General features: G+C 39.6%; 1 protein-coding gene and 1 long non-coding RNA gene across 9 annotated transcripts in view; one reads left to right on the plus strand and one right to left on the minus strand.

Moving 5' to 3' along the window:
- SHANK3 (SH3 and multiple ankyrin repeat domains 3) overlaps positions 1-24,365 on the plus strand; it is a 249,639-nt gene that overhangs the window by 88,690 nt on the left and 136,584 nt on the right. For 6 of the 7 annotated variants that reach the window (XM_072147633.1, XM_072147630.1, XM_072147634.1 and 3 more), the window contains exons 4-8: positions 6,748-6,951; positions 8,901-8,972; positions 16,842-16,950; positions 23,306-23,457; positions 23,823-23,990. In XM_072147633.1, the coding sequence (XP_072003734.1) occupies positions 6,748-6,951; positions 8,901-8,972; positions 16,842-16,950; positions 23,306-23,457; positions 23,823-23,990 (705 nt within the window). Of the gene's footprint in view, positions 1-6,327; positions 6,431-6,747; positions 6,952-8,900; positions 8,973-16,841; positions 16,951-23,305; positions 23,458-23,822; positions 23,991-24,365 lie in introns of those variants that run through there. The other variant, XM_072147637.1, reaches the window with a different exon arrangement.
- Positions 2,484-24,282, minus strand: LOC140127220 (uncharacterized). Of its 2 annotated transcripts, none has more exons than XR_011854966.1 (2): positions 24,225-24,282; positions 2,484-2,834 (listed from the first exon to the last, which is right to left on the minus strand). It is a non-coding gene; the product is annotated as an uncharacterized lncRNA (long non-coding RNA). The 2 variants fall into 2 exon arrangements; XR_011854965.1 differs by having other exon boundaries at positions 24,220-24,277.

Here is a 24,365-nt window from a genome sequence, read left to right on the forward strand (position 1 = left end):
CTATCAACCTCTGTATTTATTACTTTACACAGCTAAGTATCATCTGCAAATATTGAAACTTGACTGTGTAAACCCACTACAAGGTCATTAATAAAAATATTAAAAAGAAGTGGCCCCAATACTGACCCCTGTGGCACTCCACTGGTAACGTCAACCCAATCTGAGAATGTGCCATTAATGACCACCCTCTGTTTTCTATCACTAAGCCAATTACTTACACAGATTTTCTCCTATTCCCAGCAGTCTCATTTTATATACCAACCTTTTATGTGGCACGGTGTCAAATGCCTTTGAAAAGTCCAGATATACAACATCCACAGTGTCCCCCAGATCCAGTCTTGAACTTACCTCCTCGTAGAAACCAATCAAATATTTTCCCCACCACAGCAGTTAGACTCACGGTCTGTAGTTTCCAGGATCGCTATTTGATCCTTTTTTGTATATTGGTACCACATTTGCTATGCGCCAGTCCTGTGGAACATAACCAGTCCTCAGTGAATCTTTAAATATTAAAAATAACGGTCTGTCTATCACGGTACATAGTTCATGCAGAACCCGGGGTTGTATGCCATCTGGCCCCGGTCATTTATCTATCTTAGTGGTTGCGAGGCGGCGCCATACCTCTTCCTGAGTTAAACTGTTGACATTCCAAAAAGAATTTACATTATTCTTCATTGTGTCTTCCACCAGTGGATTTTCCTGGGTAAAGACAGTTGAGAAGGCGACATTCAGTAGATTGGCCCTTTCCTCATCTCCTTCCACCATGACCCCCATGTTATTTCTAAGGGGACCCACACTCTCTGTTTTTAGTTTCTTATCATTTATATATTTGAAAAATAATTTGGGATTATTTTTGCTCTCCCTGGCAATATTTCTCTCAGTCTCTATTTTTGCGGCCTTTATCTGCTTTTTACAGGATTTATTTTTCTCTCTATAATCCTGTAATGCCTCATCGCTACCTTCACGTTTTAGCACCTTAAACGCCTTATCTTTCTCGCTTATTGCTTTCCTTACAAGACTAGTTAGCCACATAGGCTTTTTCTTGTTCCTCTTATGCTTTTTCCCATAAGGTATGTGTTTCTCACAGGACTTTTTCAGAATATATGAGAAAAAGTCCCATTTTTGGGGGGGCTTTTGTCTTTGAGAACATTATCCCAGTCTATGCCTTTAAGGTCTTCCCTTAGTTGCTGAAAATTTGCCCTCCTGAAGAGTGTTGGTTGCCCCTTCCCTAACACTCTTAGTAAAGCGTAATACAAAATCAATGATATTATGATCACTATTCCCCATGTTCCCCCCAACCTGTAGTTTTGATACCCTATCAGGTCTGTTGGTAAGGATAAAGTCCAGCAGTGCCCCCCCTCTTGTTGGCTCCAGGACTAGTTGCGACAGGTAATTGTCTTTTGTTGTTGACAAGAACCTGCTACCTTTGAAGGACCTGCAGGTTTCTGCCCCCCAGTTGATATCTGGGTAATTGAAGTCCCCCATGATAAGTACTTCACCATGCTTTGAAGCCGCATCCATTTCACTAATCAGCATTTCCTCTGCTGTCTCCATTATATTTAGAGCCTTATAACAAACCCCTAGTAATATTTTATTATTCTTTTTCGCTCCCCTTATCTCCACCCATAGGGACTCCACATTTGCATTTGGGTTACTGATGTCATCTCGCAGTACGGGCTTGAGGCAAGAATTCACATGTAAACAAACCCCTCCCCCTTTTTTATTTATACGATCCTTTCTAAAAAGACTATAACCATCTATAGTAACAGCCCAGTCATAGCTACTGTCCAGCCATGTGTCGCTGATACCCACTATATCATATTTCCGCTCCAACATTAAGAGTTCCAGTTCCTCCATTTTGTTTGTGAGGCTTCTGGCATTTGTGTACATGCACTTTATATGGTTTTCCCTGTCTGTATTCCTTTTGCCCTTATTCCCCAATCTCATTCCAGCCCCCCTTCCTCCCCCATGGACTATGACTCTTCCCAGCTCTCTATGTACACTGTCTATTTGCCCTGCACAAGTGTAGTTGCCCTCCCCCCAGGTCTCTAGTTTAAACACTCCTCCGACCAGCGACGTTTCGGTATTTATTGCTTGAAAAAGGTGATAGACACCGAAACGTCGCTGGTTTTGGAATAAACCCTTCCTTCTTTTCATCTTCACTTTGGAGTGCTGCCTCAATTTTTTGAAAACCACACCACATATGAGTTATACCTGCTACAACCCCTGTGTCCTGCTTGTGTAAGTGTCACCAGTGTATTGCTTTACATCACTGCATGTATCTGGAGTGAAATAATTCTGAATGAATCATAGACATCAGAAAAGAGCGAGATCATTATTTAGCAGTTATCTCTCCCACCAACATTATAATTATAATCATCTTTATTTATATGGTGCTAACATACTCCCCAGCAATTCCTATGGTCCCACTGATGTAAAGACATTGTGGGGTGCACATTACATATACAGACATACAGACTGACTAATCTGAAGGAGTTTATGTTCTATAAATCTGTGTATGTAGGATGAAGCTAGAAACAGGCTTTTTGCCAGATTCTGGAGTTTTGTGGGATCTGGTTGGGTTTATTTTGGGATTGATTGATAGATGGGGGTTTAGGAAGAGCAGTGCATTCTTCCTCCTGTTTCCTCGGTGCTACAGAGGCGTCAGAATATGAAGTATGTTGTTAAGTCATGATAAAGAGTGGATACTATGACACACTGTTCTCACTACAGAAGAATTGTGCTGCCATGGGTTCAGGTGTGTGGGCGTCTGGAAGTCTTGCTAAACCAGGGATTGCGGTGATTTTCAGCTCTGCGCTCGCTCTGACCTGTCTCTGTATGAAAAGAATAAGATGCATGTAGTTACATAAACCATGAGAAGATTGTGCGAAGAGATGCGACACTATATCAATTAAGCAATGAGGTATCAATGGAATACTAGAAACTATAAAAATAAATGTAATGTTATATAGGAACTGTACATAATAGGGTCATGGTTACAGATGCAGCATCACGGATGGTAGTCATGACTCATCATGTGTATAATAGGATTCAGTGGACCTGTAGTCTTGGTCTGCTAACACTTATAGGGGTATTCTCATTTAGGCAAATTAATGTTATTATTCGTATGATGAAAAATTATACAATTATTCCAATGCTCTTTCTGTATCAATTCCTCACACTTTTCTAGATCTCTGCTTGCTGTCATTCTATAGAAAGCTTCTATGTTTACTTCCAGTGGACAGAAATCTGACCATGGTCACACAGGTGCACAGCTCGTTAGTATCACAGAGAATAGTCAGAGCTGTGTGATATAACGAGCCGTGCACCTGTGTGACCATGGTCAGATTTCTGTCCACTAGAAGTAAACTTAGAAGCTTTCTATAGAATGACAGCAAGCAGAGATCTAGAAAATGGTGAGGAATTGATACAAAAAGTATAATGGAAAATTGTATAACTTTTCATCATACAAACGATATCATTTATGTGCTGAAATGAGAATACCCCTTTAAGCATCTCACATCCTATATGCAGACAGCAGACTGCTGTGGTCTCTGCATATTATTACCTTGCAATCGCAATCTTCAAATGTAGTTTTAGTCTCAAGAGTTCATAGTAAATTGTCCACCATGCTTTATTCGGCATCTGTACTTTGAATAAAGTAGTATCATACGTGTATTCTTATGTCTGCTATACAGACAAATGGCTTGATTTCAGTTTTCTATTAAAATTCAGCCACCATTAAAATTCAACTAAATAAAGGCAGTATGAACCTACCCTTAAGCCCTGGATACATGGAGCTTAAACAGTGTAGGATAACCCATAGCAATTTATGGTCATAGGATTCTGGATGGGCTTTTTATAAATTCCATCCATATGCTACGTAAAAATAACCTGCTCTATTAACTTTTGAATGTGGAATTTAAGCTCTGCCTTGCATACAGTAGGTAGAGCACCACCCACCCATTCTGTTTCTCCTTACCTTACAATAGATGTTCAACTAATTGTTAATAGCTCTGCCTGAGTCTGTACTGTAACTTGTCAATAGGTTAGTCCCTCAAAAGCAGGGATTATTTGCCTAAACTTCTTCACCTGCTGTCAGGTTAAACTAAAGCTATAGGTATTTTATACTATTCTATAATTTATATACACAGCAAATTCACAGCTTTTCATAGTCATCATGACACTGACTACACAGGTACACAGAGCACTAAGAGATCATCACTTTTCTCAAAGGGAACCTGTCATCAGGAAGTTAATGATGACAGGTTCCAGTAGTCTCTGGCATGTTGATTTCATCAATACCTTTCTGGTGCAACTGAGTAATTAAAGGGAACCCGTCACCACTATTTTCACAAATCCAGGTAGTGGCAGGTTCCCATAGAGCTCTAATAACTATCTGACACCCTGCTTTTAGCTAAAAATTGTTCCCCTCAGATCCCCATAAAATCAGAGTTATAATCTTGCCTGGTATCTATGCAGCTTTGGAGCTAGTCCACGGGGGCGTGGCCTAATGTCATGTGACCAGGGTGACATCATCAAAGGTCCTTGAGCTACTTAATATGAAAACTATACCCCATGTACATATCTGACCACATAAAACCATCACAGCAGCCTCCATGGACTTCTACTCCTCTCCATGCAGGCTGCTGTGATTTCATGTGATAAAATATGCTGTGATTTCATGACATATATGCTTAGTGTACAGTTCCTAATGCTACAAAAGATATAGGACCTGCGATGATGTCACCCTGGTCACATGACATTATAGCAGCATACAGAGATAGGGATGGGGAGGAGCTGCTGGATTCAGCCCGAGGAGGCCACGCCCACCTGGACTACATGTAGCCATGCTTAGTTACCAGATAAAACTATAAAGTTGAATATATGGGAATCTCAGGGGCATAATTTTTAGCTACAAGCAGGGTGTCACATAGTTATTAGAGCTCTATAGGAACCTGTCACTAGCTGTATTTGTGAAAATAGTGGTGACGGGTTCCCTTTAAGTTCTTTTTGATTGTTTCTTTAACATTTCCTGGCTCCCTTCCAGCAGTGTGTGTGTCCAGGTGGGGGAAGGGGGTTCAGTTCAAACTAGCATTACTTGAGACAGCGGGCAGTGGCACTTACTCATAGATTCACCTACAGTATATTTGTTATCCTCATCCTCCTTCCTAAATCAACTTTTAAAATAATTCTAATGGTCTGGATGGGTTACTAGATCCCCTCAGTGCTATAGCTTCATAGGCTGTTACATTTTACAGGAGCACTTCCCCCTCCCACTGTGTGAGATTATAGCAGGAAAAGGGTAGAGCTTGTGATGCTACAGCTGTAGTAACCCCCCCCCCCCCCAAAAGCCCTTCTGGCTTATTAGCATAATTTAACTATAGCCACTCTGTGCTCTGGCTTCACAGGCCGTTACACTGTTCACCCCCATTGCTCTCACAGAACTCCCCCCTTGCCTCATAGTCTCAATCTCATATCATACCAGCAGCACACATTGGGAGGGGGAAGTACTCCTTGCACACGGTAATAGCCTGTGAAGCAGCAGTACAGAGTGGCTCTGGTACCACCAACAGGCCCCTTCTGGCTCATTAGCATAATTTTACAGTTTGATTTTAGAAGGAAGGAGGCCATGGATAACAAATATAAGCAGATTACCGCAGTAGATCTATGAGTAAGTCTTCTAACAATGCCGTTGTTAGAACAAGGAAACACTTGTCTTAAATAAGATTACAATTTCATGTAGTATATAGGCTTATTAGAACATACACTATAAGCTACTAAAGCAAGGCTTGTACCCTTGTCTTTTAAAAACAGGGACCTTTTATGCCAATACCTTATGCTTCAACTCCAAAAAACATCCTTCCCCCTTTGCCCGATTATACAAGGGTATTCAGATAAGTTCACATACTTTGGAAGGAGGAGCAGACGCAGCACTTCCTCTAAAACGTTGATATTTTATTGAAACATATTAAAAGGTTACGGCAGGTAGAGGTGTCGCCTACGCGTTTCGAGCGTCTGCTCCTCCTTCCAAAGTATGTGAATTGTACCCGCAGTCCAAGCGGTGAGACGCGAATGCACTCCATACACGTGACAAACTATACGTGTGAACAAATCCCTTTGGTGTGGACTCCCTTCCAAGAAGTGTGACAAGTGGGTGAGCTGCTTAAAAAACTTTTTTCACTATTCATATATTCAGATAAGTTCACAGCTCACAGTTAACACAGAGTTTTCACAGTTTCACCACTTATTGTCTGTTATATAATTCCTTTCTAAAGCTAAAACTTGGTCTCAAGCGTGGACAGGAAATTGTCCAGTAATCTTGGCATTAACATCATGTGTTTTTTTTTCAGTCTCTATTAAAATTGATTAATCAGTCAGATTGCTGGTATAAATATACACAGAGATGTCATCTACCACTTTGGAAGAGGTACAGTAGGTATACACATTGTCCACAATGGTGGCAAACACTGCATCCATGGATATGGATGGTCGAGAATTTATGTTTGTGCTTTTCATGAGGCTGTTATGTGATTGCTTCCAAACAATAACTATAGCTACAGTATGTGCATGGAGGTTGGAGTGAGTGTTTTTATGGATGGAAGTTTGTCTGCAGTGTGAATTCCTGGCTTATGGAAATGATTGCCTACTCAGTCTCATACATTCTATCACTTTTCAGCATAGTCATCAAGGCACCAAATCTAAGCATGAAACTAATTCCTGATTTTGCTTCCTTTGAATATTCAGAAGTGCCTCCGGCTGAACCCTGATGCTCCAGTTTGGGTGTCCAAACAGCGCATCTTGTGCACCCTCAACCACAGCCTGAAGGACGTTCTGAATTATGGACTCTTCCAGCCAGCATTTAACGGTAGAGCTGGGAAATTCCTTGATGAAGAGCGACTGTTGCGGGAATATCCACCTTCGTTGGCCACACCTGTACCCTACCTTGAGGTAAGATTTGGGCCCTTTACCTAACATATCACATATAACATCATGGTATAGTACTATTTTATTAAAGCATGTATAAAAAGCAAACTGGTTATGTTTAGTGGTATCTGTTCCCTGCCACATTGTAATCCATATCACAATACAGTTATAACTTGCCTTCAAAATTTCCTTATACTCCATACTCTGGACAAGGCATAAAAAAAGATGCACATTTTTAGGAATTTGTCAGGAATGTTTGTCAGTTTAATGGGTGTGAGGGGTCATAGCAGTATTTGCTATGGTCTGACCTGCCAGAGATTTCATGAGTGCACCTCTAGGCCAGAGCTTCTCAGTAAATCCGGCTTGCGATATGCTGGAAGGGGGGAAAGTTAGACTGACACTCTTAATAAAATTCCTCCCCCATAGTGTTTCATTTAGGTAGTGCTTGTTTAAATGCTGATCCTACAGTTTTCCTGAAATCTTGGACCTATTGGCAGTGTATTACTACTATGAAATATGAAATTTGTGCGTTATGACCGCAGTGGGTAAGCAGTCTGTAGGGAGTTAAGACATTCACAGCCTCTTATCATCTGTCTGCTGTTTGTGCAAGTAGGAGGAATAGATTATTTAGACAATGGTAATTAAGGGTGAAGGGGGGGGGGAGACATTTTTCTTCAATAAAATAGATTACAACCTTACTGCATTATTCATTTCAGAAGTTACATTTTTTATGTTTATTTACACTTTTAGGCAAGTAATGGCAAAAGTGGCTTAATACAATAAATGTGTATCTATGTCTGCAGGTTTGGTTGATAATAGTGAATTATCTACCTTATATGGCAGAGAGGGAATTCTGATACCTAATGTATACTTGATATACACTTGAAAATGATGTCCATCCAATGAGAAAGATAGTTCACTGTTTTTGAGTTTTTCAAGTCCCTTTATTGGCTGAACTTAGTCTATTGATGTAGTTTTATGTTAGTTGTACATGAAAAGTTCAGGATAAAGAATTAGGTTTTGTTCAGGTTAAATTTCTTTGTAATATTTGTAGAAAAAATTATATAATTTCATCCACTTAGGTCTCTAACCCCATCCATTAGCCATCTCTTGCCTGCAAAATTGCTCACTTCTCAAATCTGTTTTCAGTGACCATAGACTACAGCACATATGTCTGCAGCACATGCTGCATCACATTACAGTAAGTGTTTAGCTGATGTGTAGCTGTTTTATAGTCATATTCCAGCGGATTTTAACCGTGAGAGCAATGTAGATTTTAATAAAGCTCTGCTGAGACATATGTCACTCTAATCTTCTCCAAGAGATCTCTCACTGTATGTTCCTCCCCCGTCAGCTCCTCGCAGCAGCGAGAAGAGGAGGGCATTTTAGTTTCAAATATTAACCTATATTAACTTTTCATTTACTCTATAAGTCAAAAGAATAAAATAGGAAATAAATACCTGTATATTGTGCTTAGAAGAGATTTGACACAAAATATAAATGTGACATGAAAGAACTTGATGAATTGGTGTACAGGCAGTCCCCGGGTTACATACAAGATAGGGTCCGCAGGTTTGTTCTTAAGTTGAATTTGTATGTAAGTCGAAACTGTATATTTTATAATTGTAGATCCAGACCAGAAAAATTTTGGTCCCAGAGACAATTGGAGTTTAAACATTTTTTGCTGTAATGGGACCAAGGATTATCAATAAAGCTTCATTACAGACACCTTACAGCTGATCATTGCAGTCTGGGACTATAGTAAAGCATTCAGAAGGCTTCACCAGAGGTCAGAGGGGTCTGTCTGTAACTATGGGTTGTCTGTAAGTAGGGTGTCCTTAAGTAGGGGACCGCCTGTATTATGTTTTCTGAGTGTATATGATACATTTTATATCAAAAACATTTAACATAAATGTACACAAAATGCTTGGCTGCATACATTTATGAGACCTGGGCCTGTTTTTTCTTTGTAGTTCCGCTATAAAAGAAGAGTTTACACACAGACACTACTGGACGACAAGCAGTTTGCCAAACTTCACACCAAAGTAAGTGAGAATGTGTTAAAAATCCCAAAATGTGCTTTATAAAGGTGGAATGTTTTCAGCAGGCAATTTTCATGCCCAGTATTAATTTGTACTTTCTTAAGGAATTGAGCGTAAGGCATATTGGGTCACCTAAGATCCCCATACTCGCTACCTTTCCATGTGTTCTTATGTAGGGACCCTACAACACTACCATTAGCCTTCAAGCTCATACGAAGGTATTCAGGATTACTGACTATATAATATGCTGTGCTACTGAGGCATCTCTCAGATTTAGCTTAGGAAAGCTTAGATAATCTAAAAATCTCCATGTATTGGTTACACAGTGATACTTAAAGGGGTTCCCCCTTTAAACAAATAATTGCTATTGATTGTATAATGAAAAGTTATACATTTTTCCAATATCTTTTCTGTAACAATTTCTCACTATTTTCTAGATCTCTGCTTGCTTGCATAGGACAGGAAGCTTAATAGCTTACTTCCTGTATATAAAAACCAGTCCTTGGTCATGTGATGTCATACATGTATGTATTTGGTAGTTTGTATCGCTGGCGTAGAATAACACTATAGCCTGGGCCTGAACAGGCAGCATCTTTAGCTGGTGCGGATCAGGAACACCCTGTTCCGATCCCAATGACGTCACGGGGAGCGACGATCCTCGCCTTTTTTGAAACTGCTGGCAGCTTTGCCGGTGGCAATAGATGGGATAATACACCTTGATCGGTGCTAGCAATATGCAGCAAATACTTACCGGCTATGGAGAGGTCTCAGCCCGTGAGCCCTCTCCATGTACCGGGAATCGATGCACGCCATATTAAAACGGCGCACATTGGGAAGGGGTTAATGTATTTGGCGCACTATAAGAAGAACAAATGAGCTTTGGAAATGTGAACCACATTCATGAAGGGGTTTTGAAGTTGGTAGACTTGCTTTTTGTTGTAAATGTATAAGTTATTCCATTACAGTACTTTGTGTTTGAATACATGCACAATACTCTACGATTACTTAAGAACAGATCGGACATTAACAAAAAAAACATCCTTGATCATAACAGAACTGTTCTTGATCTGATTTTCTATAAGACTGAGCAACTTGTGCTCTATGAATGTACATGTGTAAGTGATACCTTTTTCTGAAAAAATGTTAATAGAAATACAATGTTTAAAAAAAAATTATGTACCTAATAATACACCAAAAAAGTGTCGGAATTAAAGAGCTACACCCAAATTGAGCAACAAAAAAAGGTGTGAGTTTTGGAAAAGAAGGTAATTTGTGGCGCCGACACAACATGAATATAGAGCTCATGGTACAACAACAGAAAAAAGTAGGCAGACAAAAAAAAGCCAATAATGAATCCCCTCCAGGTATTTTTCTGGTGTATTCACCAGGACTCAAGCTCGTGCGCCGACGTATGATAGGCCCACCGCAGCATGGTCGCTTCTGCCTCTTGATGTATCCGGGCAGGCTGCCGTGCAGAGTTTATTCTACGCCAGGCAGGGCCTGGCATAGAAATAAACGCAGCCGCCAGCCGGCGACTATGTTACTGTCCCTGCGCCTACCCACTCCCGGCCGCACCCTCCGTGTGAAGTGCTAGCAATAAGTTAACATTTGCAATTATTTCAGGGCCTCTGCGCCACTGACGTGGTGCAGAGGTTATGATAAATATGCCCTCCTTCTGTGTATTGTGGGGGATTAGATGAGTCAATTTTCAACTAGCTAAAATCCTGTCCTGTTACATGCTACATATGATCTTTTTTTTCTCACCAGTTTTTAATCTGTTTTTATTGAAATGTGAATGTCATCTAAACAATGTGTGAACACATGTGCCAAAAGATTACAAGAACATTAGGTACATAATTACAACATAAGCCTCACAATAGTGCAAAACCCCCCACTTGTAGCCATGTTTTTAACAAGAATCGGCAATTAATCCACATCAGACTGTGGAGGTTTCAAAGGATTACGCCCACACAGCAATTCAGTCATATAGTAAATGGTATGTTGAGAGAACAGCATACATCTGACTTGTATACATTTGGACTCAAATTGAATGGGTGCCATAATGCAAAAGGCTTAAAGGTGAGATATATTTTATCTATAAGCATGTGTCATAGGTAAATGCAGCAAGCTGAGATCTGGTTACGTATATAAGGAGGGTGAACTACAATCATATTGTCATATAGAAAGACTCAAATAATTGAGTGTTTAGTCAGAATGATCTCATGCTATCCCATTTTTCTAAAGCAAATCAGTAAACATTTTTACAGAGATATTATTTTATTTTTATTTGTTTTAAAAAGAGCTAAACATTAAAAACTCACAAGAAAATAAAAATGTTAGTTGTTTATTGGGTGTTCTGTAAATATAGATGAAAATAGTGAAAAGGAATATTATTCTCATATCCACATACTACATACCGTATTTTCTGGACTATAAGGTGCACTTAAAAGCCTTGGATTTCCTTGGAAATCCAAAATGCGCCTTATAGTCCGGTGCGCCCTATATGAGGGCAGCGGACCCTACTTACATAGGTCCCCGCATCGGACTGTTGCTCCTTATATTCCGGTGCGCCTAATGGCCCGGAAAATACGGTAAATAGAGAGAAAGGAACAAGAAAATTAAAAAACAAAAACTGTTTTGTATTTAATAGAATTATTTATTTTTTAAATTAAATGTCCGATATGTGTTCAAGCACATCCATAGCATAGGCCAGTGATGGCAAACCTTTTAGAGGCCGAGTGCCCAAACTACAACGAAGACCCGCTTATTTATCACAAAGTGCCAACACAGAAATTTGATTTTGATTTATACTCCCTTCTCTGTCACAGCTTACATTGATACCAGCACCCTGAGGGCACCAATAAAGCAGAAAATAGTCCCAGGTACAGCTGTCACTTTAAAATACCTCTGTGCACAGCAAGTCCTGGGCTGTCTGGGACTGCAGGAAGATACCTGGAGTCCTCTCTGGTGGTGGTCTCAGTGCCCACAGAAAGGGCTCCGAGTGCCACCTCTGGCACCAGTGCCATAGGTTAGCCATCACTGGCATAGGCCATCAATATCAGTATTGTGTTCTTTGACAATCAGCTACTTCTGGAGTATTGTACAGGTCTGTTGCCTGCATAGTGGCCAAACTGTGTTTCTTCAGCTCACTTCTTATTCATTTGAAGCCTGAGCTTCATCAAATGTTGCATAGTTGTAAAGTACAGAGTTACAGTAACAGCTGCATCCTATACGCGCAGAAGAATATACTTAAAATAGTGCCATAGACTAAACAATTGCAACAAGTACAATCAGGGGAAGCTGGGAAGTAATGGCACCAGGGGTCAAGGATACTGAAACTAGAATTATGTCCGGCCTGACTAGAGAATCAGGTAAAAAGCTGCGTGTGTATGATCTCCCTACAGCTAGATCTAGGCTTTAGTGCTCTGAGCCTTATGTTCATTGCATATTTTAAGTTTTAATTCCCTGTTTCATAATCCTGTACTTTGCTTGTGCTGGTGCCAGAATTAACAAGGCCCAGGTTTTTACATTGCACATCTCTGTGTAATAACAGCTCCCCTTCTTCTTCACCCCTCCTTGCACCTGCTGCTTATGTGACAGTGGCGTTCACATCAGACTTGTCAAACATGCTCCCATTTTCCCAGCAATATATGTGCAGCGCTAATTAACATAAATACATTTCTGGCAGAAAACACATACTTTGTTATCTCTTTAATTCACAACCTTATTATATAGAAGGCTTAGTCTTTAATATTCAGTTTGAATAAAGTGGAATCAAATATTTAACATGGTTACTGAAAATTATCGTCTGTTTAGTTGTTGGAGTATAGTGTACTCATAACCATTATTTATTAGTTCTGCAGGGTCCTATGAGGCATGAGACACGTTCTGCCGCATAAGTCACTGATGTTGCCAATTACTTGGCAATTTCCTCCAACTACATAATCAGCTGTCAGAGGTGCCTATAGTAGGCTGCAGTTACCACACCAACTATCCATGATCAGTATGGTTAGTAAGAAAAACGATTAGCATATTGGGGTCATTTACTAAGGGCCAGATTCGCGTTTTCCCGACGTGTTACCCGAATATTTCCGATTTGTGCTGATTGTACCTGAATTGCCCCGGGATTTTGGCGCACGCGATCGGATTGTGGCGCATCGGCACTGGCATGCACGCGACGGAAATCGGGGGGCGTGGCCGAACGAAAACCCGACGGATTCGGAAAAAACGTCGCATTTAAAAAAGGAAATTGTGTCGCAGTGCTTGCACTTACCTTCATCCAGGATAGGATCGTGAACTTCAGTGCATTTCAGGGAACTTCAACGAAGCAGCGCCACCTGGTGGACGTCGGAGGAACTGCCTTGATGAATCCCGGCCGTACCCGAATCCAGCGCAGAGAACGCGCCGCTGGATCGCGAACGGACCGGGTAAGTAAATCTGCCCCATAGTCCTCCTCTCCAGTTCTCCAGTGCAGTAACATCCATCATCAAGAGGTTCAGTTTGTATTCAGGGGCTTAGCGTTGATGCAAATAGCCAGGTAGCCACTACAGCAGCAGAGGTCACGTTGACAATAGTCGCTGTACTGAAACCAGAGGGTGAAGAATATAGACTCTATCTTTTCTTTTATACAGACTGATAGAGGGGCATTTATTAATTTTGGTGCAGGGCTCCAAAACCTGCTCTTCAACTGTGCTATATTTTATAATTTTGTGGCACAAGGGCAAGGGTTCACCTACCATGAGGCGAGTTGAGAATCTCGTCTGAGGGTGGCAGCGCCCCCTGCTGAAATGAGTGGCGGATCGCCCTAGCTTAGCAACAGGCAACCACCCACCTCATCTGTGGCAACCTGCTTCCCTCCCATACACCCACCCACCTCATCCGTGGCAACCTGTCTCCCTCCCATACACCCACCCACCTCATCTGTGGCAACCCTACCTCCATTCCGCCCTCCAGGCCACCTCCCCACCTCATCTGCGGCCACCCTTATCCACGGTCATGTACCGGCCCTCCGTTTTTATCGGCGCCCTGTCCCTCCGTCCTCATGGGCACGGCCGCTCTCCATGCTTTTTGGAGCACCGGCCCCCATTGTTATCGGTGCGCCGGCCCTCCATTTCCACGTGCGGCAGTCAGATCTGTAGCCGTGGCCCGCTTCATCTGAGGGTGGCCTCATGCTTGTATGTCCTCTACATTGTAAGTTACCTGAGTTAGAGTGTTTGACTAGTTCCATAAGCTGCACTGAAGCTAGCAGTGCACATGCATGGCCACACCATCTAATTCTTACTGTTGTCTCACAGAGGTCAAGAAATCCCTCTATAGGTGATCACATAGGGCACAAGTTCACACGTTCAGTTTTTCAGATGCAGATGTCCAAACCAGGACCGAAGGGAAAAAAAGAGGAGGAACAGGACCTCTTAATGATATTTTCTCAACAATTATGAAAAACGGAATGTGTGAGTGCACCCAGAGAGCCATTAGTAATTATCAATCCTCTTATTCATCTTATGCAAAACACGTTGGCGGCCACCAGCTACAGACATTCTGACATACAACGGATAGTTGTCTTTCTGCCATGGAGAGCAAGGGGGTTTTTGTTGGCTTGGATTTTGATGTGAGCTACCATGACTTATTCCGATAAATTTAACAGTTGCAGAAATTCATGTAGCAAATCTGTCATTAGTGATGACATTTTCCTTTTTACAAATAGGACTGAACCTATTTGTAGTCCCATGTACAGTACATGAAGTGGTATTTTCTTGGCGTGTTTGTTTAGGCTCACATTTGTAGAACAGTGCATACAATTAGATTTAATTGCTTCCTTTCCTCCTCCTCCAGTTCTCTCCATTATTCATCACTTCCTTGAAGCTGTATTGTCAGACTACTGCTCGTAGGTGAGAGTGGGAATAAGCCATGTACTGAAAAAGATTTTTTGCTATTTTTCCGGGCTGATCGCATAACATCATAGTATAATGGCAAAGTAAATAATTATGTAGTTCAGCAAAATGACCTAACACAAATAACAATGGAGTATAATTAAATGTTATGGAAACAGGTCTGATTACATGAAACAAGCATTCACGCTGAATATGTAGATTAATGGGAATATCCAAGTTTAAGGCTTAATTTACACAAACACTTTTCTACCCTACGGACGGAAGAAGACAGACCCATATGTTGTGTAGCATGGGTCATCCCTTCTCAATGCAGGAGCAGCTCTCATTCAGTTCTCAATAAGCTCTGGCAATCAAATGGTTAAACATTTTGAACAGAATGAAAAGTTTTGCTCCCTGGTACTAGAACAGGAGCTAGGCTGTTTTTAGGTAGCCAAACAATTACTCTGGGGAGGCATAAAAAACTTATATCACATGGACGTCATGGGGAAATTGGGTTGTACCAGCTTGTAAATTATCCACAGTCTAGGCCAGTGGTGGCGAACCTATGGCACTGGTGCCAGAGGTGGCACTATGAGCCCTTTCTGTGGGCACCCGGGCCATCGCCCCAGCGCACCAGACAAGACTCAAAAAATCTTCCTCCAGTTCCAAGCAACTTAAAAGATGCTGCTGTCAGTGATATTTTGATACTTGGGACTGTAGGAAGAGGAAGAATGAATAGACAGGGCCGAATTATCTTTCGAGGACCTCCTGCTGGCCCCTACAGCTCTACAGAGGGACACTGAAAAGAAGCTAAAATGATGCAGATTTTCCACCTTTCTACTGTACTGCTGCCCTCAGGAGGCCAATATGATTGTTGAAGAACAGAAAGCAGTAAGGTACTGCTTCAATTTTGGTTGGCACCTCGCGATAAATAAGTGGGGGTTTGGGTGTCTTTTTGGGCACTCGGCCGCTAAAAGGTTCGCCATCACTGGTCTAGGCCATCTCGAGACAGCTAATGAGAGTCATGGAGATCGGTCCTTCTGCAATTTTCGACACTCCTGGAGTATTGTATTGACCGGAAGAGCATGCGCACGGCCCCGTAATATGGAAAAAGATAGGACATGTCCTATCTTTTCCCAGGGTACTGCTCCCGTATATATGTCGGTCGTATATACATCCCCCATGCGGCAGTGTGAATGTAGCCTTAGTAAAAGACCCATATGTTTTCTTCTGTGGAGAAGTCATATTAGAAACTTTTGGCCACTTATTGACCTGGGATGAATATAACTATATTATAACAAATTACATTTTGTAGGATTTTTTGTCACTTTTAGTTTTAGTTGTGGTTAATGTTTCAAAACAAAAAAACATAACATAAAAACATAATTATTGGATTCCCTATAGTGCCTATTTATATAAATATATAATATGTAACATATGTATCTTTTGTTATCTTAAATGTCCCCATGAGGTCAAAAATGACCACCGAGGACATTTTCAACTTTTAGCTTTTCGTTTTTTGCATGTAAAGAATGCAAGACATGTGTTTCTTGCTACTGATCGCATGCGTCTGCGTTGAAACATGGACAAGCCTCTCCCAGTTCTGGTTGACTTGCGCTTTAAACTCATGTCAACTGGAACATGTGAATGGAGCCTGAAAAGCAGTTGGTTAATATGTTGTCCACCTACAGCTGCCTATGCTGCCCAATTATCTTCAATATTGTATGCCATTAGCCACCTAAGATGGCAAGGTTTTAACTGGATAGATGCCACTCGTGACATGTGTGCATGCCGTTACTGCCAAGATTACCCTTTATTCTCTCGGGTCCAGAAGCTGATTTTAATATGGTAATTGATTGGTTGGTATTAATTGTATGTGGTTTTAAATTATTTTTATGTATTACATATAGTTTTTGAAACTCATTTCCAGTTTTTAAATCTGATAATTAATTTTCTTTCTTTGTTCTGTTTCTATCTTGTGCTTCCCTTATTAACTTTGTAGGGGAATCTAAAGAAATTCATGGAGTACATTCAGCTTCAGAATTTAGAGAAGGTGACCAGGCTACTAGAGAGGGGTCTGGATCCCAACTACCAGGATCCAGATACAGGAGGTAAGAGACCTTGAAAACAGAAATGACATTAGAAATATAATGGAAGTAGAAGCTTTACTTTTGACTTTTGCTTTCTAGAGACGTAAACTCTTTTGTGATACATTTTCTCCAGTACAATGGATGAAATCTATGCTATTTCTGCAGGGAATGCACTACAGAGTGAAATATACTACAACCTTGAAAATTCACAGCGTGAGCTCAGATCTGCTGACTAGACTTTTTCGCTTACTATACTGTAATGTTGGTAAATACATTTTTTAAAATCTTTATATAGCGCCATCATATGCCACATCGCTGAACCGGTCATGGGGTACATATACAAACAGAATAAGACAGTACAGAGTTATATAGAAGGGCTTGTATATATACAAGAGTAAGTGCTTGTACAATGGTCCAGACATTATTTAATCAGTATCAGAATACATAATTCTACATGAATCAGCCGCTATCTATATTTACAGAATCCATGGGGCATTGGCCTGCAGAGTAACTTGCATAATGATCCTGCATACTCAGGGATCACTTACTTAAGTAAATGAACTTATTTAACTTCGGAGTTGAGTCAGCCTTTTTTCTGACGTTGATACTCCCTTGTAGTAAAGGAAATCTATCATCGAAATTTGTCATGATAAAGCAGTGAACCCTGATTCAATAACTGCCCTTCTCTTCTTTATAGATGCCCTCTTTCTTGCAGAAGTACTGTGGGGATCACTAGAGTCCCTCTGGGCTCCTGCTTCACTGGCTAATACACGCACCCCCCTGCAGCATTTCTTTTATGCCTCCTTCCCAACAGCTGGTGATGTCAGACGTCGCACTACAAATCCTTCACTTGCACAATGCAATCTTTATTGGGCATCCGCTTTCCATTCAGGTTAGGGTTGCACAACTGCTTCCAGGTGTGGCTGAGTAGGACGTGGATGCGCAATGAAGATCGCATTCGGCAAGTTAGGGATTTGTAATGCAGCATTGGGAAGGAGGTATGAAAAAAATGCTGAAGGGGACATAAATAAAGAAGAGAAGGACAATTATGGACTCTGGGTGCTCAGATTGGCAATTTAATGGCAGATTATCATGACGATTTTAATGATAGATTTCTTTAAAGTTTCTAGAAAACTATTTTTTTCTGTGTGTTCAGGAGGGAAAAATCATTCAGATACACTGCTAAAGGTAAAAAGAAATGGGACTTACACACATTTGTGTTTCAAAAAGTAATTTTATACTATATATGTTTACAACAGAGGGGAGTAACTGTGCTGTGAGATCTGGCATAGGGGTAAACCATAATGCAACACATCAAGCTACAATCCTGGAATATATTTTTTTACACAAACAAATATATGGGTACACAGATCACCAGGGCCAAAACCTAACTTTGTCTGCAGAAAAATCATGTAAAATCTCATTCATTAGGCTATGTTATTTCACAACATCTACCAAACAGGAAGGAAGCTAAAACCAAATGGTATGGATGTATGGTAAATGGCACATGTGTCTAATGTCATGACCTACTATAACTTACAATGTTTTGTGTAGTAATAGTAGTGTAGATTTGTACCGTGTTATTCATATAGAGCAGAAGGAGAGTGGAGAGATCAGGTGATACCTTTTTGACTGAGGATACTTGATGATGAGATTTTGAGAATACTAGTTCTCTTTGTCAGAAATGATTTGCATTTATACATACCTTCATTGTAACTATGCCTGAGTACGTTTGAAAATGATATGGTGCTTGTTCAGCCAACGTTGGCGATTGTTTGCAACTAATGTTGATGCCACTGTTGGCATTTGTTTATATTTTCTTCTTTTTTGTGTGTAAAGATCAATAAAATCCACTTAAAGATTAAAAAACACTTTAAAACAATAGAATTATGTATGCAATGACATTTCATTTATTAAAGAATGGTAATAAACAGACTAAAAACTTGTAGTGGAGTGGAGTGGAGAATAGGTGCAACAATGAGTATATACAATGTCTACGCCCCTAATATCAACTAAAATCCTTTCTTTGATGAACTGGACAAATGTATACTTTTAGATGGTTACCCACTTAAAGTATTGGGAGTTGATTGAAAATCAGTGACACATCAGATGGAGGACAGGAGGGATAACACTGCAGCTAGAGGACATTCAAGGTTGGCAGAACTATTTTTACACTCAAACCTTACTGATATTTGGAGTTACGTCAATCCAAATGGGAGGGAATATACACACTTTTCACATCCACACAGCTCCTGGTCGTGGATCGACTTTTTTAAAATCCATTTGTCACAGAGATCAAAAATAATTTTGGCTTGGTTTATAATTATACAGTAAAGTATACAGTTAGACTTACATAGAAATTCAACTTAAGAACAAACCTACAGAACCTATCTTGTATGTAACCCGGGGACTGCCTGTACTGCCTTACTGTAGTATGGCAGTATATGATAGGATCAATCAGACAACCTAGGGTTAAAGTACCCTGGGGAGTCTGTAAAATATTTAAAAAAAATGAAAGAAAAGTTTTTAAAAAAATTATATAAAAAATATTTTTTAAAAACCCTTTCTTTAGAATTCATGTAAATATAAGTAAACAGTAAAAATCATAAAAACATTAGGAATCGCGGAGTCTGAAAATGCACGATCTATTAAAATAAAATAAAGTTTTTTCACAGCGTTAAACCCCGTAGCAGAAAATAGCACACGAAAATGGCACTTTTTGGTCATTTTGAAACATATAAAAAACTCTCTAAAAATTAATGAAAAGGCTGTAGAGTCCTAAAAAAAGGAAGCATTGAAAACGTCACCAAAAGTCGCAAACAATGACACCGCTCACAGCTCCGTACACCGAAGCGTGAAAAAGTTATTAGCACCAGAAGATGGCAAAATGAAAAAAAAAAATTTGAACAGGAGGTTTTAATTTTTGTAAATGTATGAAAACATTATACAATTTATACAAATGTGTTATACCAGTGATTGCACCCACCCAAAGAATAATATATGGGTTTCTCCCATATAGAGGCCTGTGGTCAGACACTATTCACACATAATAATGTACAACACAGGAAAATGTGGATCAAGGATGACCCTTGTGAAAGTGCTAACACGTTTTGCTTTAAATCACATTGACATCTCTATATGTAGAAAGTGTGAGACTTCCTTCTTATGTATTATTGCACATTGTCCATATTTTGTAAACATATATTTAGAAAGCAATAGATTTTCTTGAGAACATTTATTGGTTTTCAAATATATGTTTATCAAATATGGACAATGTGAAATAATAAGGAGGAAGTCTCACACTTTCTACATATGGAGATGTTAATGTGATTTAAAGCAAATATAAAGAGTTGTTTGGCTGACAATGTGGTGTGTGTGTATATGTTGAAGGAAGTTGCAATTATGGAGGTTTGAAGAGTCTTCTAAAAACACACAAAAGTTTTCGTAGTACACACAGGGTACAACTGGTATAATAACACGATTTTCACCCATTTTGTAAAATTTTCTGATGGAGTCTTCAGGGTGCTCCAGAAAACTAGTTGTTTCAGGTTTAGCAGTTATCGGAAGGGAAGTAGAAGGGAGGGGGGGTTCTTTTAGTCTTGTATCTTTATGATGAATCAGTTGGAGTTCTCTGGCAATACGACATAGTCGCTTTTGGTCTACAGCCCAACTGGACAAATGCATACCTTAGCTCAAGGAGGTGTTTTTACAGGATTGTCTAAGCAGAAACAGTTGTAATGTATTTCCCGACCGTATATGATGGATTGCATTGTGTGTTTGGAGTGGAAGCTGTCATTTCTCAGGTAGGCAGTTCTGTCTGCTTGTTTGTGGCATATAGATGTGGTTATTTGGTTGTCTGTAATGTGTATGGTGGTGTCCAGATTTCATTTATTTGATTTATTTATTTGATATTTCTTTATCTGAATAGCTTAATTTCAGATTCATGGTGAGGAGAAAGTTGTTGTAACCCTCATTGCATTGAAGAAGTTCCTCCTCATCCTCAGCCAGAGGATCAGAATATCAGCAATGTAATGGAATTTACATCAATGTAACATGGGTTTTGTGGTGCATGCAGATAGATATACAGCTTTCAATTCAACCAAAATAAGATTTGCATACTGTGGTGCCCACCTTGAACCCATTGATGTTTCCATATGCTGTATATACAGGTCCCTTCCAAGTGCAAAGTAGTTGTGGATGAGCTCAAATTGTATAAGTTCTGTGCCCATTTCTGTTGGTAGGTTATGTTTGTCCAGGTATCAAGCCAGACATGCCGCTATTCCATCTTTATGTGGGATGTTTCTGTACAAAAATTAAATATTTACTTGAATAGAGAAAATGACACACATGAATGTTGTGTTGTTTCTTCCATACTGGATGCTGTGTCTTCTGTCCATTGTTGCTTAGATTTTACATTTAATTGTTTGTTCTCTTCTGCTGTTCACGTCATTCTTTACTTTATAACTCATCATTGTGTCAGCAGCGGTTTGCTGTCATTTCAGATTAGTGTGAATTTCCATACCTGTCTAAGCAGCTTTTATTCAGATTTGCACATTTAAATCTTTCTCACGTTGAGTATTTTTTATGACTATGATGCTTTGATCATTTGTTGTTGAGATTCTTTGTGTCATTCTAACTATGTTTTCGGTAATAACTTAGTATTGCATAAAATGTCTTTCTAAATATCATGGATCATTAATTCATGATATTAAAGGGGCTTTAAAGGGGCTTCTTAAAGGGGCTTTCCCATGAAAGATATTTCTAAAATGTTAATCCCCTAGTGAGGTTAACACAATAACTCTTTTAACTTTTAACCCTTTACTTTACAATGTTACTCAGTGTTATTGCTGTTTTAGATCCTATAACTCAATAATGGTCAGTGTAAAAATCCAGGGTGTGGGAGGGGACTCTCTAAGCAGAGACTTCATGATCCATCTAGTTCTATGAGCTGACAATGCGGTTAGGTTATCAGGGTACAGGTTTATATACACTTTCATTTACTTTCTGGTCATTGAACTAGTATCTAACACATAGAAAGAGGGAGATGAGACAGATCAGAGATTAATGAGATCCATAATATGCCTATTACATACAGTGACACAGTCAACTCTCCTACATTTCCGCTATTCCACAACACACTACATCTGCTGTGCCTCCCCAGATAAAGAACTTATCTGTCTGTAGCTTGTAGTTCTCCTCACGCTGCTGCCGGCAGGAACTCAGTGTGTGTGTATCACAGAAGGAAGTCAGTGTGTGTGTATCAATGAGTGATCTCTGTCCTGGACTGCAGGGGGCAGGGCTAGAGGCAGAGAGAAAGAAAGAAACTTAACTCCACCGCTGTCACACAGAAATCCAAGATGGCTGCCGACCATTTCAGGGTCGTGTCTAGGGGCAACGGAAATTATATACACCAGGAGTGATAGAGACTGGTTGGAATTATATCTGTGAAATGCTGTAAATTTGGTAATAACATTGAATTAGAGATTGTGTTATTTTGTTATCCTGCGTACATTTAAGAAACTTGTCTTCGTGGGAATACCCCTTTAAGCCTCTGTACAGGAACAAAAACCAAGTGGTAAGTTTTAGCTGTGAATGTCCAGATGGTTTCTAACACAGAATTAACCTAAAACTAAAATATAGTCTTCAAAGCTATTAAGGATAAAATCTTTTTTGACCGTTTTTCTTGGTGTTTAATTAAACTGCATTTTGAACATGGTTAAGTCCAGACTACATCAGTTCTATAATTTTTTCTATGAAAAAGCATAATGTTAACTAAATACCAAAGGTTAAAGAAAGGTCTAAAAAGAACTGAAAAGTTTCAAAAATATGGCGCAACCAGTTCCTACGTTTTTTCTTGCGCTAGAGGCTAAGTAGAGTGGATTTCATTAATCTGCTTACTACATCTGGATTTACATAGCAAACCTGATATAAGTTTATATAAGTGAAAAGTGGAATAGGTTAGTAAACTTGGCGCAAATGAACATGCTGAACAAATATGAGATATTTTGTAGATCAAAAAAATTGCAATAATACACACCTCCCCTCCCCCAAAATATAAAATATTATATAATTTTAATATTTGTATCCGTTCTGTGTAGTCTCCAATCCTGGCTCTGGATCACAAAACCTGATTTAAAAATACTGATGAAATGATTTGTGAACTAGCCCTCAATGCACTATTTTTATGTAACCAGATGTAGTTTTGAAGACTTTAGTCCATTATAAAATCAATACAGGTAAAAGTTCTTTCTCCATATAATTACATGTAGGACTTGAAAATTACCAGAAAAAATTCTGAATGGTTAAAAATGCTTGCTATTTTTTGCAATAACAAAATCATGTAATGATACATGTATCTTTTAAATTCTTTGCACAGAGTGCCCCCTCACCCTTGCTGCGCAACTAGATGGAGGAGCAGAACTGGTTAAAGTTCTGAAGAGCGGAGGTGCGCATCTGGACTTTAGAACACGCGAGGGGCTAACGGCTCTGCACAAAGCGGTGCGATTCCGCAACCATGCCGTATTAATGGTGAGATGAACTTGAAGTATTAGTATGTATTATACAGTATCTACTAGAAATATTCTAATCTTTAGCAGGTTATTAAAGTATGGCCCAAAATGTTGTTTTATTCAGTTATTTACTTATGTCTATTACTATATAATACAGCATTCAACAACTGCTGTGAATTTTAATTATACTGTACTATAGGGTTGGCTACATACCAGGTTTACTGGTTATAAGCCAATTAATGCTTATCATGGTATGATGAAAACATAGAGAAATGTATAAATATTATAAGATATTGAAGAACAATATTAGTGACATGATTAACTTTTCCTTTCTTTTACAATGCGATTGTGGACGAACAAACGTTTTTTCCACTTGGAAATCAGACCCTTTTGGACTTAGGTGCTTCTCCAGACTATAAGGACAGTCGTGGCTTAACCCCACTTTATCATAGTGCAATGGTAGGAGGAGATCCATACTGTTGTGAGCTATTGCTCCGGGACTATGCCAGCCTTGGCTGTGAAGATGAAAATGGATGGCAGGAGATCCACCAGGTACTGCATTATAGTATTTCTGGACTGATAAGTGTAATATAACTTCATTGGCTGCAGTTACATTGTGTCCATCATACCATATATTACATCCTGGGTGAGATCTTGGCTGTATGCCAGCTCTGATGTTCTATAATAATATTTTCATATATACCTTGGCGTGCTTATTCTTTGGATGTACATGTCTCATTTAATTTAAAATCTTTAAATCTAATGTTTTATATATACTTACCTTACCTGCACATGAACATGGGCTTTACTGGCCGCAAGCAACGGATCCACAGTCTGTTGTTTGCTGCAAGTGTGTCATCAGTGTGTGATGTCCGCTCATGCACCAATCTCCAGAATAAAGACTGCCTACAAAAATGGACATGTATA

This window comes from Engystomops pustulosus, chromosome 4, assembly GCF_040894005.1.
Source record: "Engystomops pustulosus chromosome 4, aEngPut4.maternal, whole genome shotgun sequence".
Taxonomy (NCBI): Eukaryota; Metazoa; Chordata; class Amphibia; order Anura; family Leptodactylidae; genus Engystomops; species Engystomops pustulosus.